Source organism: Triticum aestivum, chromosome 3B (genome assembly GCF_018294505.1).
Source record: "Triticum aestivum cultivar Chinese Spring chromosome 3B, IWGSC CS RefSeq v2.1, whole genome shotgun sequence".
NCBI classification, from domain to species: domain Eukaryota; kingdom Viridiplantae; phylum Streptophyta; class Magnoliopsida; order Poales; family Poaceae; genus Triticum; species Triticum aestivum.
Genome location: NC_057801.1, coordinates 384,939,171 through 384,955,324, shown reverse-complemented (window position 1 = coordinate 384,955,324; position 16,154 = coordinate 384,939,171). Strand labels below are relative to the sequence as shown.

Here is a 16,154-nt window from a genome sequence, read left to right as displayed (position 1 = left end):
CAACAAGATTTCCAAGGCCTTGGAAGTTCTCATCATTTCTCATGTCATCAATATAGTTATCAAGTTGTAGTTCAAGGTGTATCAAGTCGGCACTTGAAAAGTCTTTGGGATAAAAATCAGCAAGTCTTCGTACCTTGTGTGCATCAAAAGAAACAAATGAGTTAAAGTGATTATGTACCAATTTTGAAAGCAATACAAATTTTAGAAGCAAGTTTGCATACCTTTTGTGCATCAAAACCAGCAAATGAGTTGGCGGGATTCAAAGCAGACATACAAGATAGCAGCTCCATATTGATCTCATCAAACCGATTTTCAAGCTCTTGACTAATTTGATCAATGACTCCAAGAAAAACTTATCTTGTAAAGTGATCATCATTTGTTTGGGGTCGAGCAAACCGTGTTGATCTTCCATAAGGCACATAATTATCTTCCATTATAGGAACTTGAATGCCATGCTTGTTACAAAATAGTGTGACCTTTTGCAGAAATGCATCCCACCCATTATCCCTAAGCTCTTGTATTCTACTTTTTGCAGTTCTAACAAGTGCCATTGCAGTAAGAATATCTTGGTCTCTTCTTTGCAAACAATCAGACAAATCACTTGTGTATCCAAGAATGACAAGCATCAAGTGTGCATTGAAAATAAAGTCAAATGAGTCGAACACTCCAACAATAGTATGAATTTTGGGCCAATCACTTCTTTGTGAAGCATCTTGTCCAAGAGTTATGAGCACATCACGGATTGTGGGATACATAGCAATAATGTTAAGAACAGTTTTGTAATGAGAGCCCCACCGAGTATCACCAGGCCTAGGTAACCCCATCTCTTGATTCAAACCACTCCCGGTTTGTAACTCATCACATTCAAGTAGTTTCAAGATATTCTGAAGTCTAGCATCTCGAAGCATGTCAAGACGCTTACAAGACACTCCAATAACATTCAGTAATAAATACACTCGATCAAAAAACCACACACAATCATCATTTCCCTTGGCAACAACAATAAGAACTAGCTGGAGTTGATGTGCAAAACAATGAATATAATAGGCAGAAGGTGACTCTTTCATGATCAATGTTTTCAATCCTTTAATTTCTCCTCTCATATTACTAGCCCCATCATATCCTTGCCCACGAATTTGTGTTATAGTCAAACCATGATCAGTAAGTAAAGTTTCAATTGCTTCCTTAAGTTACAATGAAGTAGTGTCACTTACATGAACAACTCCAAGAAAGTGCTCAGACGGCCTCCCTACTTTATCAACAAAACGCAAGCATAAAGCTAGTTGTTCTTTATGTGATACATCACTAGACTCATCAGCTAGAATAGCATAGTGCTCATCACCAAGTTCATCAATAATTTGCTTTCTAGTAAGTTGTGCACAACATTGAATAATCCGATGTTGTATCTGATGAGATGTCAATTGGCAGTTACCTGGTGCATTCTTCAAACATACTTATTTGCCTCTCACTATTTGCTGCAAGCCACTTCAATAGCTCAAGGAAGTTTCCTCTATTGCTAGACTGTTCACTTTCATCATGCCCACGAAATGCCAATCCTTGATGAAGAAGAAATTGCAAGCATCTAAGTGAATACTTCAACCTCATCTTGTAAAGACGCAGATCCTCACTGTTCACCTTCATAAAAAGATCATCAATAGCTGCACGAGGATTCACAAATAGGTTATATCTCTCTTGAGTGCATTATGCACACTTGATACGCAACCAACATGCTTAAGAAGAGCATCCTCTCTATTCCAATTACTCCAACCACCATCAGTAAATGCATTAGTTCCCTTACCACTAGTTTTTTTCTCTTTGAACAAGTAACATACAAAGCAAAATGCAGATTCCTTCTTGATACTATATTCAAGCCAACTATGATTATGAAGCCATAAAGGATTGAATGAACGTTCTCTACTCCTAATTGTTCTTTTCTTAAAGTCATGTGCATAAGGTTTGAATGGCTTTTTAAGGATATATGCTCTTCGAACTGCGTCTTGATCATTGATAGGATAACTTGCAATGGGTAGCCTGTCCCTGGGATCATGTTTAAGACGACTAAAATCATAAACCGGTGGTGATGGCGGTGACACATCCTCAGTTTGCTCTATGGTCACATTTGACATAGACAATGTTGGTTCTTCAATTTGGTCTTCGATCACAACCGGCATACACACAACTTCGCGGGTCTGCTCTTCAGCCACATCCGACATATTCTCTGCCTTCTTCTTCTTCCCTATCTTCATAGCTTCTCTTTGGAAAAGAGAAACAATGTCTGCTGCCCTCTTCATTCTTCACAAAATCTGTAACAATACTACTTTCTATCAGTACTGCTTCCTATCACTAAAGCTAATCGAGGCAGAACATAGTGCAAAAAAGCAAACCCTAAATCATAAATTAGGGGTAAATCATGGATTTGGGGTAATTGTTTTCAGTACCTCACCTCACTGCAGCCGAATTTGGAGGGGGCGAGGCCGCGAGGGTAGGGTCGCCAGGCAGTCGCCCGACGAGCGGCGGCAAGGGCGTAGCCGCGCAGGCAGCCGGACTCTGCAGGGCGGCAGCTGGCAGGGCCAAGGCAGGGGCTCGCCGCGCGCGCAGGCGTAGGGAGATCCGCCTGGAGCCCTGGATCGCGGGTCAGGTGGGGCGGCAGGCGGGCTGGAGAAGAGGCGGGAGGCGGCCGGCGGGAGCTTCCTCAGCGGCGGCAGGGGCGCCAGGCACGAACAGCGAGGCGAGGCGGCTATCGGGGTCGAGGCGTCGAGCAGGTCTGCAGGTGCGTCGGGGCGTCGGGGCTGTTTTTTCGATATGGACCTGGTTGTTTATTGGGCTCTTTTTTTTCTGGACCATCTATAATCTATAGGTATATGGCTGTCTCAGAATCCCAGGGTGGGCCGCGGCCATCCTGGCCACCCTATAGATCCGCCACTGTTTGGCCCCTCACGAGGGTCTTGTCTTGTCGATGCTGAAGATGGACCATAACCGCCGTTGGAGCCACACCGTGGGCCACAGGCAGGCAAGTCTGGGTACCCTGGTTCCCAGAATGCCGACATATCTCCATATGACACTTGTTTATTCTACCAGAACTTCAAGACAACCCAGTGCTATCTTCATACATGGTTTGACCATCCCCGTCTTACACCTCACAACCCGTTTGTACTCATGTGGACGTGACGTGCTCTAGAATACTGCGTGTTATAGATGGTTGCAACACTAGGAAGAGCACCTTTTGCTTGATATTTACTGTGAGAGATCACCCTAATAATTGACTATTACGCAATCAAAGGGTGCAAACAAAAAAGGGATAAACATCTTAGCAATTCATAATAGCATGATATGGAATAGCCCTAGGCACTAGGAAGTCTTTACGGTCTTCCTGAATCTTCAGTTGAAACGTCGCCATGGCGGTATAAAAAACGTTGTCGTGGCAGCGGTTTCAAAAAACGTTGTTGTGGCGGCAATTTCAAAAAACGTTGTCATGGCGACCGTTTCAAAAACATTTTCGTGGCATGAAAAATTCAGCACCTCCTCCCGCGCCTGGTACACCTTCTCCACGCTGGGGTCCTCCATGTACACTTGCCACCATCACATGTAACATGTAGGCTTTCTCTACATCTATTACATTAAAGTGGCAATCTCGTGGCTCCATCCATCATGCTATGATGCGTAGGCCACGTAACATTTCAACATATAACCATCTCATACATAAACTCATTATCATGACGAAGGCCATACCACATCATATGCGAACCTGCAAAACAAAGTTAGACGTCCTCTAATCGGTTTGGAAAATTTTAATTATGTGGCTTCTAGGGCTTTCAGATAACACTAGCTATCTACTTACACAATCATGACGATAATTATTGTTGCTAGATTAACTTTCAGGGTGTGTGAGGGAAGATACTTAATTAAAAATCTCTAGCCCCACACCAAACTTCGTCAAATACGCATGACCCCCTAGAAGATTGTTCATCTTCATCTCCCTCTTGTGTTTGCGACGGTTCATTATTCTTGACTATGATGAAGCCCAAAGAACTGTTAGCAGATCATCGACGGCCAGAGCCGATCGATTGTCAGAACTTTGTACAAAACTACATCATATCGTTAATGAACTGAACCGAAGCAACACTCGAGGGAAGCATAGAAAGAACATCAAACCCTCACATCCATATGTGATCTAGATCGAAACCTGTATCTACTCATAGAACCGCTCATGATGCCACTGTTGGGAAATGTAGTAGAAAACAAAAAAAATCACCCTACGATCACCCAGGAACAATATGAAAATGCATAAACGGTCTGGATCACGATCGTTACTGACTCCGGAATGCGGCGGAAGTAGACGGGTCGGTGTAGATTGTACTTGGAGTCCCTCGAACCATAGATGCACGATCCCGTGAACCGCCCATGAATGATCCCTCAAACAGAAGACCGAAAGCACGGCCTCTCTACTTGGTTGCAAGCATACGGTCTTCCCGATCCTGCAGCGCCTCATTGTCCAGAGCTCGTCGCCAGGGAATTAGAGGAAGGGATTAGAACCATACTAGGATTCTAATTATGAGGATTAGAGAATCTAGTTCAAGCTCTAATTGATCAACTAGTACCAACTAGAACGAGAACTAGCTAGAGAACTAGAGGAGGCTCCAAAACTTATATGTTCAATAGTGCAAAATCCTCTAGTATATATAGGTTTGGAGGGGGAGAGGGGGCGCCACACAAGTAGGGAAAGATTCCCTTCTTGGTGCGCTGGCCATAGGGGGAGGGGAAACCCTCCCCCACTCCAATTCAGCCTCCCCCTAAGGAAAGGGGGCGCCTTCCCCACTTGGGCCTTAGCGGCCCAATTCTTCTGCCACCACTTGACCTTTTAATGCTCGTTGATATTAAATTAAATATAAAAGCCTCCTAACTATTACTAGAGCCTTTTATTACTAATTTAGCATCAACTGGAACATTTCCACCTAAATATTATTTATCGGTAATACACGGTATTACCAGATAAACTCTTAAACCCTTTCGGTGACCCTGAAACGCTTTCGGTTCCTCTCAAAACTATTATGAATATTAATGAAACAATTCCACAAATAAATCATTGATACTCTCCTCCTACTAACTCTTAGAAGATTGTGATTAACTTAAGCTTCTGACCCTGTAGGTTCGGTAAAACATAGACATGAATGAAACCCCTTCGTTCAATGATCGATAACGAAATAGTGGACGTCCATATCAATGATTACACGAATGACATCCGAGTGAAACTTTGGTCATCATGTGATGTTCCTTTGCTTCGCGATACTTTACAAAACCCAAGATGTATCGGTATCCTCTTGAGTCATACACATGATTACTATACCGTTATCGGTTTTGTTCTTCTTTCTCGTTGAAGTGTTCCGACATCCCCGTGCATAGTCACCTGTGCCTGGCCAGATGATTATTGATGTCGTCACACCGAGAGGACCCTAAGAATATTTCTCCATCGTTAGAGGAGAAAATCCCACTCTCGAGCTATCTGGTCCCTTGTTAAACTTTCTGATGAACATGTAAGTTGTTGTTATGATCACTGTGTTACAAATGACGTTTGAGCAACCCCAAAGTCCATCATGTAGTAAGTGGTGACTAGATACTCCCATGGTCTAAGGAACTAAAACACATGTTAACACTCTGTATTATAACAATTGATTTCAGATGATATTATCTTAAAGTATAACAAACAAGTTTGGGTTGATTCAATATGATCATTCTTCTAACATCATACTCTCATTGTTGTTTTAGGACTATCGTTACACTTAACGGTATCCTAAGATCCAGAAAATATGATCACCAACAACACTTGAACTAGTCTTAGAGGCAAGACTAAGAACCTATTCTTTACCGTTTATCATTCCACACTTGCATATGAGTTTTCCACTGAATCGCATATTCCAAGATCATAACAGTTATAGCATGAAATATAAACTCTTAATTATGAAAATGGAAGTATAATAATACAATAGTATTGCCTCTAGGGCATATTTCCAACACTCTCGTTGTCTAGAAAAAATCACGGTAAAGTTTTGTCGTGTTTGGACTTCGTTCTGTATAGTTTTTCTGTGAAACAATGAAATAGGGGGAAAACAGGATCTGGCACTGGCACTAAGTTAATAGGTTAGTCCATAAAAATAATATAAAATGGCATATAAAGCATACAAAAGAGATAATATGATAGCATGAAGCAATCCAAAAATTTAGATACGTTGGAGATGTATCACCCCCCTCGTCTCCCTGCCTTGTCGCATCAGCAAGGCCAAATCAGTTGGGGTACATATCATGACTATGGCTGATGTCAAAAAGGGGCAATGACAGACTCGTCCCTCTTTGACGAGTGACGACCTCTTGCGCAAGGCTGACATGCACTCGGATGGACCAATCGTCATCATCGCTCCCCATATGGTAGGCTATCATAGGGGCACCACTCCTGAGGCATATCGGTTGATGAGGGAACCCGAGGACGTCTCCGTCCACAGGCCGAACCCTACCCAGCAAGACGTCCTTTCCGGGAAGACATACCAGCCCAAGCACATGCCCGGAGAAGTGATATAGAGCAAGCCTCTAGGGTGGCCCGATCTTCACGAATTGGAGGTGGATTTGAGGAAGATCATGATGAACACAAGAGGAAACACAAGGGTAAACACTCAAATCAACACACATAGATGCAAATAAAGATGTGCATGGATAGATCCTCGGTCCAAATCATCCAAAGAGAAAGATGAGACAAGATAGGGTTCTTCCCCAAGTCCTAGGATAAGGAGGGCTTGATTCTTCTATGAAGCCTTTCTTCTCCACAAATGGAGGTCTTGATGATTCACTTGGGAACCCTTCCCCTCAAGAGGAGGCCTTGGTTCCACTAGGGAAGATAGATCCCACAAAGGGGAGATACAGGAGCATAGCTCTATGGTTTTAGTTCTAGTCTTCGCTAACCCTAGAGAGGAGGTCGAGTAGGCTATTTATAGTCCTAGGCACGAAGGGGTATAGAGGAGGGAAAGATACATCGGTTGAGGCCGACTCACTACGCGTAGGCAGGGGCCGGAAGTTCATGGGCGATGGCCATAGGTTCCAAGGTCTCCAGAAATCTTCTCCTTGTTTCTTCTTTCTTCTCTTCCATGCTTCCCTCACGGATAGTGTAGGTGTACTCTTGTGTGTGGCCTTTTCCTCGACAAGTGTGAAGCTCCACTCGAACCTATGCATGCACGCGAGAGGAGGGTCAGGTAGTATATCATCCAAGAAGGGATCAAGTAGACACGTGTAAAAAAGAAGATTCATCTTTATATGTTTAAAGTAGATGTTGCACGTGTTTTGACAATGTGTTCTTAATATGGTGATGTCCATAGGGTGCTCCAACACAAGAAGGCCGACGAGGACCGCTGTGGCCGGCGTACGCGTGCTCGGAGCGCCGCACACACTCGTCCTCAAGGCCATCGCTAGGCCGAGGTCAGCTCATGTCGTAGATCTGAGAACCCCCTCACCCATATCACTAACAAAGTACATATTCTAGAAATGTGCGTGTATTTTATTTCCTACCTGGTGACCGGGTAAAGCTATGTACAATGCAATCTGCTTAGAGCATCTCTAACCGAACCTTCAAAATTGTCTGTACATGTTTGGACGGACAGTCTGAACAAACAAAACGTCTCTAACAAGGCACTCTCATATGTATGCCCCCCCCCCCCACACCCCACGTGTCCGTGGACAAATAGGATGTCAAATTAGCCTTTGGAGATGTGCTTAGGCAGATACTTGCCAAAACGAACTAAGTTTTGTCTTATGCATCGGTGCTTTGTGTAGAACAGAAGCTTACGTGGGAATCTGCTATAGAAACACGCACCGCTCCTTTTCTCTATCTTCGTTGACCCCATGTTTTCGGTCAATAGGGCCCTTCTTGATCTGGGGCGCCTTGCCTTCCGTCGACCGTTCGGGCCGGTGGAATCCACCGCCTGGCGTGAGTTACTTGATTGCGTCGCGTTGCACGAGCCACTGGTGGATGACAGGCCGGACCATACCCGGTGGCGGCTGGAGCCGTCGGGCTTGTTCACCACCAAGTCGCTCTATTCGGCCATCGCCCCTTCCTCCGCTCCCCTCCCCTTATCGATGGTCTGGACCGTTCGAGTGCCACTGAAGATTCGCATCTTCATGTGGCAATGGATCCGTGGTAGGCTTCCGTCTGGTGTGGAGGTCCGTAAGCGCAATGGCCCAGGCACCGGTATCTGTCCGCTCTGTGGCGTCCCGGAGGACTCGAACCACATCTTCTTCTCCTGCGTCTCCGCCCAATTCCTCTGGAGCTGCTTTCGCGAGGTGGTCGGCGGGAGTTGGTGCCACACCAACTTCCCGGACCTTTTTGCTGAACTCCAACTGTCCCCCGTGTCCACTCGCCACATTAGGTGGCTGGAAGTTGGGGTGCTTGCTTGGACGCTGTGGACCGTTCGCAACAAACTTGTGATCCAGCGCGCTCCCCTTCGTCACTCTACTGACGCTCTCTACAAATTCTCGGGTTTCTTGCAGCTTTGGTGGCCGCTTAGTCGCCCCACGGACCGTGACGCCATCTCCGCCTTCATCGCCGACATCCGATCGATGGCCGTCCGCCTATCTCCGCCGCCACCACCGGAGCCCGATTAGCCACCTTGTGTCTGGTGCGCTGTACTGCTGTTGTTTTCTTCTTTTTTGGGCTTGTTGGGTTGTGCCCTCAGCAGAACCTTTTGTTCTTTTTCGTGAGACTCGTGTGTGTTGGTGTGGACCTATGTGGTATGTATGCTCTGTGGCGGTTGCTTTATTTATAAAGCGGGGCGAAAGCCTTTTTCTTTTTAAGAGAAAACTGTTTATTCTAATAAGCACCGCTATTTAAGAAAAGACTGTTTATTTTTATAATCACCACTCAAGAAAAACCAGTCTAAGAATCCAAGAGCATCAACTTTCTGTTTATTCTAATAAGCACCGCTGCTTAATAAAATACTGTTTATTCTTATAAGCACCACTGTTTAAGAAAAACCGGTCTAAGAATCCAAGAGCACCAAATTTTGAGATGGTCGCACTGTTCTGTTTCATTCTGTGCAGCAGTTTGCGCAGTTTATATAAGCTCTAGATGAAACGTCGAACAAATCATCACGTGAAGCACATATATTAATCATGCAAAATGTACATTCAAGCTGTAGCTACTGATCGGTATTAACATAAAATATCACAGAAACGCGAATATCCAGAGTTCAAAAACATCTACAAATGGATACGCACAAATTGCAATCTATGCAACCAACCATATACCATAGTGTGTAGAGATGGGCCCCTTTGTTTTTCCTGTCCTCATGGGTTGGGTGGATATAACCAAAATAATCACAAATCTTCTATACAACCATCATATAAGATATTACAAAAATAAAAGTGAAACAGAAGTTATTCTACAATGTTTCTTACAAACGATTCCCAGCCCCAAAATTCCTTATATAACAGCTGTGGACTCTTCCACATAATTTTCATACATCAGGTTGGGAAGGGCAAGCGAGCGTACAAAAACCGCAAGGCACTTCAATCTCCTAGGCTCAAACCGTTGCAGCTACAAAGCTTTCAGCTAAAAGCTAGGGATCCACTCATCATTGTGCTACCGGGCTTGAATATTCAGGTCCATTCTCTGAAGAGGTTAAGCTGGAGGAACCTGCTGATGTCACGTTGCTGTTTGAACTATTATTCCTTGGTTGGAGCTCCGTCTCTCTCTGCCTCTCTGGGGCTGCGGGCGCTGCCCCCTCATCAGCTAGTCTCTTCAGAATGTTCATAATTGTCGGAACAAATTTTGTCGACAGCGAAAGGAGAGCTGGAAGCTGTGTAACATTCAAGCAATAAATAATAATACTAGGTCAGATGTTATTTCCTCGCAAGAAATAGTAGCATGACAGAACTGCGGGGTCAATACTTACAAATCCATTTCGGAATTCATTGGCAATGTCTAGTTGTACCCATATGGCTTTCCCGACTAGGAAAACTACAAACATGACGGCCAGGTAAAATGGGTTCCTGTTTTAACAAATGAATTTCCCAGTCATATCAATTGTGTAGATGCCTTAACCAAAACTTATGCACGTTTCTGTACAAAGAAGAAAATAATACCTCAGTAATGTCATGAACTCATTGAAACCAAGGACAGCCATCGCGGCGAGCGCCCATGGAGGAGGCAGCCAGTTGTTGTTCCTCTTGTTTGCTTCCTTTGGTGGGGAACAGTAAATGGTTAATGACAGTGTACACAACACTTAAAACCATGTAGACCAACCTCAATTAAAAAAAACTCCAGAAGTATACATGGTTTGGCGAACTGGAGTATAAACAGAAGAGCTTTGACATGGAAACAACCCAATAATTTCGGGTATCACAAAATGAATAGTTATTGAAATGCTGTTTATGAGGATACCTGAGCAGCTATGGCTTGAGTGACGGTATACTCAGTTTCAGCTTTAAATTGCCTCCACAGAGACTTGCACTGGACAGGGGAGATTAAAGTTCTCTCCTCTGGAACCTGTTCATAATAGCGACAACTATTTAGCAAGTACCAAAACTTGGTCTACGTAAAAAAGAGCAGTGTATTGCTTCAGCACACAAGCATAAATAAATAAATATATATGATGCATTGCCCACACACCCTTTCCCATGAACTGGAGGCGAGTGGATCAAGCGATTGAATACTTCTATCTGTAGTCCCTGGCCTCGCAGCATCTACTAGAGCAAGGGAAAGAGTGGTATCAATGTTGTCACCATCTTCTTCCAACCGAATTGCAGCCATCGTAGAAAGCAACTTCATGGACTGTAACAGAGGAGTCTCAAGTTTCAGTTCTCAAACGAGTTCTTCTATTTCAAATAGACAGTATTTACATTTACGTACAGCTGAACGAGCAGTTTTAGTAATTGCTTTGATGTCTTCCTTTCCTGTCCATACTCTTGGCATCGAGTCGGCATCACGACTGAATAACGTCGAGAATCTGTAAATTTTTCCGCAGTTAGTTTGGTGCAGAAGATGTCACCTTCTCTGAGTTAGATATGAAGCAGCGCTCACCTGTCCTTCATGCGGATCAAGATCCTTGCAGCTTCTTCTCTTGCCTTTGATTCAACAACGCTCCTTCCGTGATTCTCCAGCCGCAAGAGCAATTCTTTTTCAGTAGCTTCATCAAGCTCAAAAGTTGAAATAGCAGATTCAAGACCTGAAACGGCGGCTTTTGTCTCACGCTGAAGAAGCTTTCTAATAGCTGGCCAGGTGTCTTCACTGGCTGAATCTAGAAGAGCTTCAACAGGTTCTGCAAGAGCTTTGGTAAGTTTGCCCTGAAACAATAGGTCTGAAGTTATAAAAAAAGAAAGATACATGTGCCTTTCGTGACAGACTGGCAATTACACCGATCATTTGATTAGATAAACAAACGAAATTGGAAACTGCAAGCAACCTCATATGTGGCACAAAGTTCAGAAAGCTTTGTAGCACGAACTGACACCACATGAGCCTCAATGTCACGCTTAAGCTTATCCTTAACTTTCGAGGGATCCCAGTTCACTTGTTGAATGGTAGCATCTGTCAAATAATATCCAGATATGTGACAATAAGATAAGAAGTATGTGTTCAATACTAGCTAATATATTACTCCCTCCGATCCATATTACTTGTCGCTGCTTTTGGTACACTAAAGTTGTAGTTGGTATTTGAATGCTGCCACAAATTTAGTACTTCTAGCAAGAGCAGTACCTCAGACAATCAGTAGTGTATGTATCTCAAAGCTGACATAAAAGGCAGAAAAATAACAGCAAATCTTTGATGTTTCTAACGAGTTTTTACTACTACCTCCGTTCCAAAATAAGTGGCATGGTTCTAAAACCACGACACTTATTTTGGAACCGAGGGAGTACATATTTACAAATTACTCCCAGCTTGCTTCGTCTGGCCGGTACCATTTCCCAACAGGAGCGGGACACATAATTGCCATTTGAGACATTTAAATGCTATAAAATTAAGCATAGCATCCAGTGTCAAATAGTTGGTTCCGTGGATGGCTGAATTGGAATATTGATTACTCTTGGGCAGTTTAGTTTTCTACATTTGAACCTCAAAAGAAGCGCGCTAGATTCCTGTTTAATTGCAATAACCTAGCCAATTCGACATCAAGTACAGCCTAATAAACCAGCAGTACCTGAAATTGACTGGTTTCCTACTTCCTACAGCAGCGGATCACTAATTCCTACAAATATATGGCAAATACATTACCAACATTGCTAGAGACATACCTTCAGATCCTTTATCAAACTTCTCCAAGAAAATCTGGGTAGAATCGCGAGCAGCAACAGCAAATCCCTCCTTTTCAACGGCCTTATCAAAGGACTCTTTGAATGCTTCTAAAGTTCTAGTCCGTAAATGACCAAGAAGAGATTGGTATGCAGGATTGACAAGCTGGCAAGGAATGGGCATTCGTGTGAGAATTATGGCATGCAACAGAACGCTTAACTGTGGCGACAATGTATAAATCCAAGACAGAACAACTAAACAGTGAACGGAACATGAGATAAGAACAATGAACAAAATTTATAGTCAGGATCAAGCAAAAAAAAAATTCTATGGACATAATATACATGGCAGGAAAACTTCTATTGGAGTAGGTTTTAGTTTTAGGGTGTATTTGATTTGACCCCAACCTAACCCACCAAAAATCCAGCTAACCAATATCTTTCCCAAGGTTTTGGCTGCCCATGTTTTGGCTAATATTGGCAAGAAAAATAAACTAGAGTTTGCTATGCAGCACGGGCATGCCAAAATATTGGCAACCATCCAAGCAAGAGCCAAAATATCAGGCATGACCAAAAAATTGATGTGGCTTATTGTGATCCATACATCCAAACACACCCTTACTACAAAATATTCCACTCTTCTACTTATCTCTTATCAAAATATGGCACCTCTATTAAAATATTTGCATCAAGATTTTCTCGCTGAGTTAATTTCAAGATTACTGGTACGATGTTGTTCCACTAACATATTACAAAAGTGTGGCAACCAGTATCAAGAAATTAGCATAACGGTTTCCCCTCAGGGTTAACTTGGGATTACTGGTTGGATGCATCTGTGTACAAAGATGACTGATTGGTTCATGGCATATATACCACAAGTGTGCATGAAGTGAGGAACAAGTAATTATCAGTTGATAAAATGGATGATATATGAGTATGACCAAAAAATATAAGGGGAAACCTGCAAGAGTTTAGACTCAAGTTGATGCCTTTTTGATGTTCTGACACCTTCATCAAAATAAATAGCCTCCATGTCGTATCTGCAATTTAACCAAAATCAAAAAAATTGAAGCCACAGAGAAGTTTCGAGACCTTATTTTGTAACTCATTACATAACTGTTGAGGTCTCCCTTACAGTTTCCAATCAAAAAAATATGCACGGCTTGCATCTCAGAAGGATGTTATAACCTAGTACATAATTCATCTATAGCAAACACTAAATATGCTTTATGGGCTGCTTTTCCATTTGCCAGCACCCAACCCTCAATTGGCGTGAAATGCTTGCTATCAGTAGCAGAGGGTGAACCAAATATAAGAGGGGGCCGATTGCCCGATTACTTAAGAATCAGCCTGCCTTTGCTGACCCATGAAATTAGGCTAAGTAATGGGCCATATATGCTGTAAAAGGAGAATTGCACTTTGGTAAGGGTGGCCAGTGCTTGTTATTGATACAAACAAAAGGAACACACGCAGGGTTCTTAACAGTATGGCATGCAGTAATTTACTGAAAATATGTGTGACTATGTATTTCACCAACTTGACTAGAATCTAGAACCAACTGACTGGTACTTGGGATCCCACCACCAACCAGTCTGGCTGATAAATTTTGCTGTAACCAATCCACATAAGTTTCTGAACATCGGGCATGCCACAACCAGAATAAAGGGAACACTATTGACCATAGAAAGGCAATAAACTCACTCTGATAAACATCTATCAAGCAGGCTGCTGATTTTCTTCCCGAAACCTGGTACATAGTCACTTTGAACAGCCTCCTCAAATTGTTGCCATTCCTTTATAATAATAGATATAAATATATAGTATCAGTTGGTTTTATGAGTCTATGCAGCATGTATTAAGCTTAATAATATGCACTATAATCACCTCATCAGCTGTAAAAGTGGCAACTTTCTCATAACCAATTTCTTCACAACGCACAGTAGCCACCATAACCTAAAAAATTGATGCATAAAAAAATCTCAATATTCATTATGTCAATAGCTGAATTAGAAAATGGAGGATGATACTCACTTTATGAGCAGGTAGGTCAAGGTCTTTGTTCTCCTTGATGACCTTCCAAAATTGCTGTGAGCTAAATGAAAAACCTGATGCTGGAACAACACCACGCCGATCTCCAGCAAGTCCACCAGGAGCAATAGACTGTTGAAACCTATCTCTCAAGTTGGAAACCTTCAGAAATGTAATGTATTGTGTTATTCATATTTCTAGGAAAATCAGCAGCAAGCATCTATCTATCATATAGTAATAGACATTGTAGTTACACCAACCTGCTCTCTAAATAACTCTTCCTTTTCCTCATAACTGTTAAGGGCCACCACTTGCACCTGTATGTGGAAAACATATACTCTGGATAGTGAGTAAATCTAGCAGATGCATACAAGTTCAACAAACAAATATAATTAAGGTAATGGATTTTACATTGAAAAATTCACTGAGTGGAGTATCTTTATGGGCATGGGGTTTAGGAACACCATCCCATATCTGCAAACAGATGAAAACAATTTAGCATACTGAAAACACAAGAATGTCAGATTTAAGTAGGACACAGGCTACCAGGAAGTGAATTACCTTCTGAATATCTTCTCTTAAAATCGGTTCAAGATTTTCCAAAGGTGTCTGTTTAAAACCAGAAAGGTTGTATATATCACCATAGACAAAATTAGGTTCAGGAAGTTAAAAAAAAAAGATTAATGGCAGTTGCTTCGGAAAATATCATAGTTCATCGCATCCTAAAATGCACCCTGTCAGCGCTCACCTTTGATTTGTCACGAATAACAAATAGCATTGTTGTTTTGCGAGGACTAAATAATCTCATCATGACCTGTACAGACAGAAGAAATATTAGGGCATAATAATGCCTTAATACAGAAACACCCCACTGCGTATTTAACAAACTAACCTGGAAAACAGTCTTCAAAAGAGGCTTGTTCGCAGCCTGTTCTCTGCCAATATCATGGCACCACCTAAGGAATAAAAGCAAACGATCAATTAAATATAGTGTCCAATTTAGGGAATTATAGGTTCGACATCCATCACTCAGAAAAACAAACTTACATATTGATCAACACAATATCCGAAACAGCCAAAGCAAATAATGCACTCTGCTTCTCAAAGGCCGTGTCATCCTGAAATTTTGTGGATGAATTAGGCAAATACAATTTGGAATAAAAGAACTCCATAATGCAAAACGTAGTAACTTGCAACCATCTCATAGCCTGAATCCCTGATGTGTGCAAGCAATCACAGGGGTCGGGGTTAGCTTCAGCTTGTGAGCTTACTAGCAGAAGTCCGGACACAAACATGCAACATATGATAAAGTTTACTCAAACTAGAGCTCTCCTTACACTACAAGTTGGCAATATGATGCAAGAAACCGATGGGAGGGGCCTTACAGGCTTGCAAGCTGGAAGAGCTATAATGTGGCTTACTGGAGATGCCCTGGCTGACCCCCCCTAACTCAGAACTATGAAATTGGAGGAAGAAAATGTTTCATCTAGTAATTTTTTGGGGGGAAAAGGTGAATCTTAACATGTGTCTTCTCTCTTCTGTGACATTGCACGTTCAATCAAATCTGAATTGGGGAATTCGTGATTTTCATTACCTCTCCCCTCTCTCTTCCATCAGTGCCTTCCAAATCCATTACAAGGGTGCATGGTTCAATATTCTGGGCCTTCGCCATCCATATACCTTTGGTTGTCTGTGACCTGAAGTTCCAAATAAATGCTAGTTAATAGGCGCAGAGGATAAATTGATTCCATCAAAGCATACATAGAGAAGGCATATAAGAAGAATGCCAACACACCTTCCTCTGAAAGCATCCATCTCCCTAAAATTGGTGCGGAAAAGATGATTCAAAAGTGTACTTT

General features: G+C 42.5%; 1 protein-coding gene across 2 annotated transcripts in view; it reads right to left on the bottom strand.

Moving 5' to 3' along the window:
• Positions 1-9,291: 9,291 nt before the first annotated feature.
• The window catches only part of LOC123069972 (protein ROOT HAIR DEFECTIVE 3), a 7,720-nt gene continuing 857 nt past the window's right edge, over positions 9,292-16,154 (bottom strand). Inside the window, exons 2-22 of one of the 2 annotated variants that reach the window (XM_044492973.1) lie at positions 16,091-16,154; positions 15,890-15,992; positions 15,343-15,413; positions 15,188-15,251; positions 15,044-15,109; positions 14,857-14,904; positions 14,707-14,769; positions 14,556-14,612; positions 14,299-14,457; positions 14,152-14,220; positions 13,969-14,060; positions 13,229-13,307; positions 12,271-12,433; positions 11,439-11,563; positions 11,057-11,319; positions 10,886-10,982; positions 10,646-10,807; positions 10,418-10,522; positions 10,120-10,214; positions 9,930-10,026; positions 9,292-9,833 (exon numbers count right to left, since the gene is read on the bottom strand). In XM_044492973.1, the coding sequence (XP_044348908.1) occupies positions 9,609-9,833; positions 9,930-10,026; positions 10,120-10,214; positions 10,418-10,522; positions 10,646-10,807; positions 10,886-10,982; positions 11,057-11,319; positions 11,439-11,563; positions 12,271-12,433; positions 13,229-13,307; positions 13,969-14,060; positions 14,152-14,220; positions 14,299-14,457; positions 14,556-14,612; positions 14,707-14,769; positions 14,857-14,904; positions 15,044-15,109; positions 15,188-15,251; positions 15,343-15,413; positions 15,890-15,992; positions 16,091-16,154 (2,267 nt within the window). In that variant the 3' untranslated portion in view covers positions 9,292-9,608. Of the gene's footprint in view, positions 9,834-9,929; positions 10,027-10,119; positions 10,215-10,417; positions 10,523-10,645; positions 10,808-10,885; positions 10,983-11,056; positions 11,320-11,438; positions 11,564-12,270; positions 12,434-13,228; positions 13,308-13,968; positions 14,061-14,151; positions 14,221-14,298; positions 14,458-14,555; positions 14,613-14,706; positions 14,770-14,856; positions 14,905-15,043; positions 15,252-15,342; positions 15,414-15,889; positions 15,993-16,090 lie in introns of both variants that reach the window. The other variant, XM_044492971.1, reaches the window with a different exon arrangement.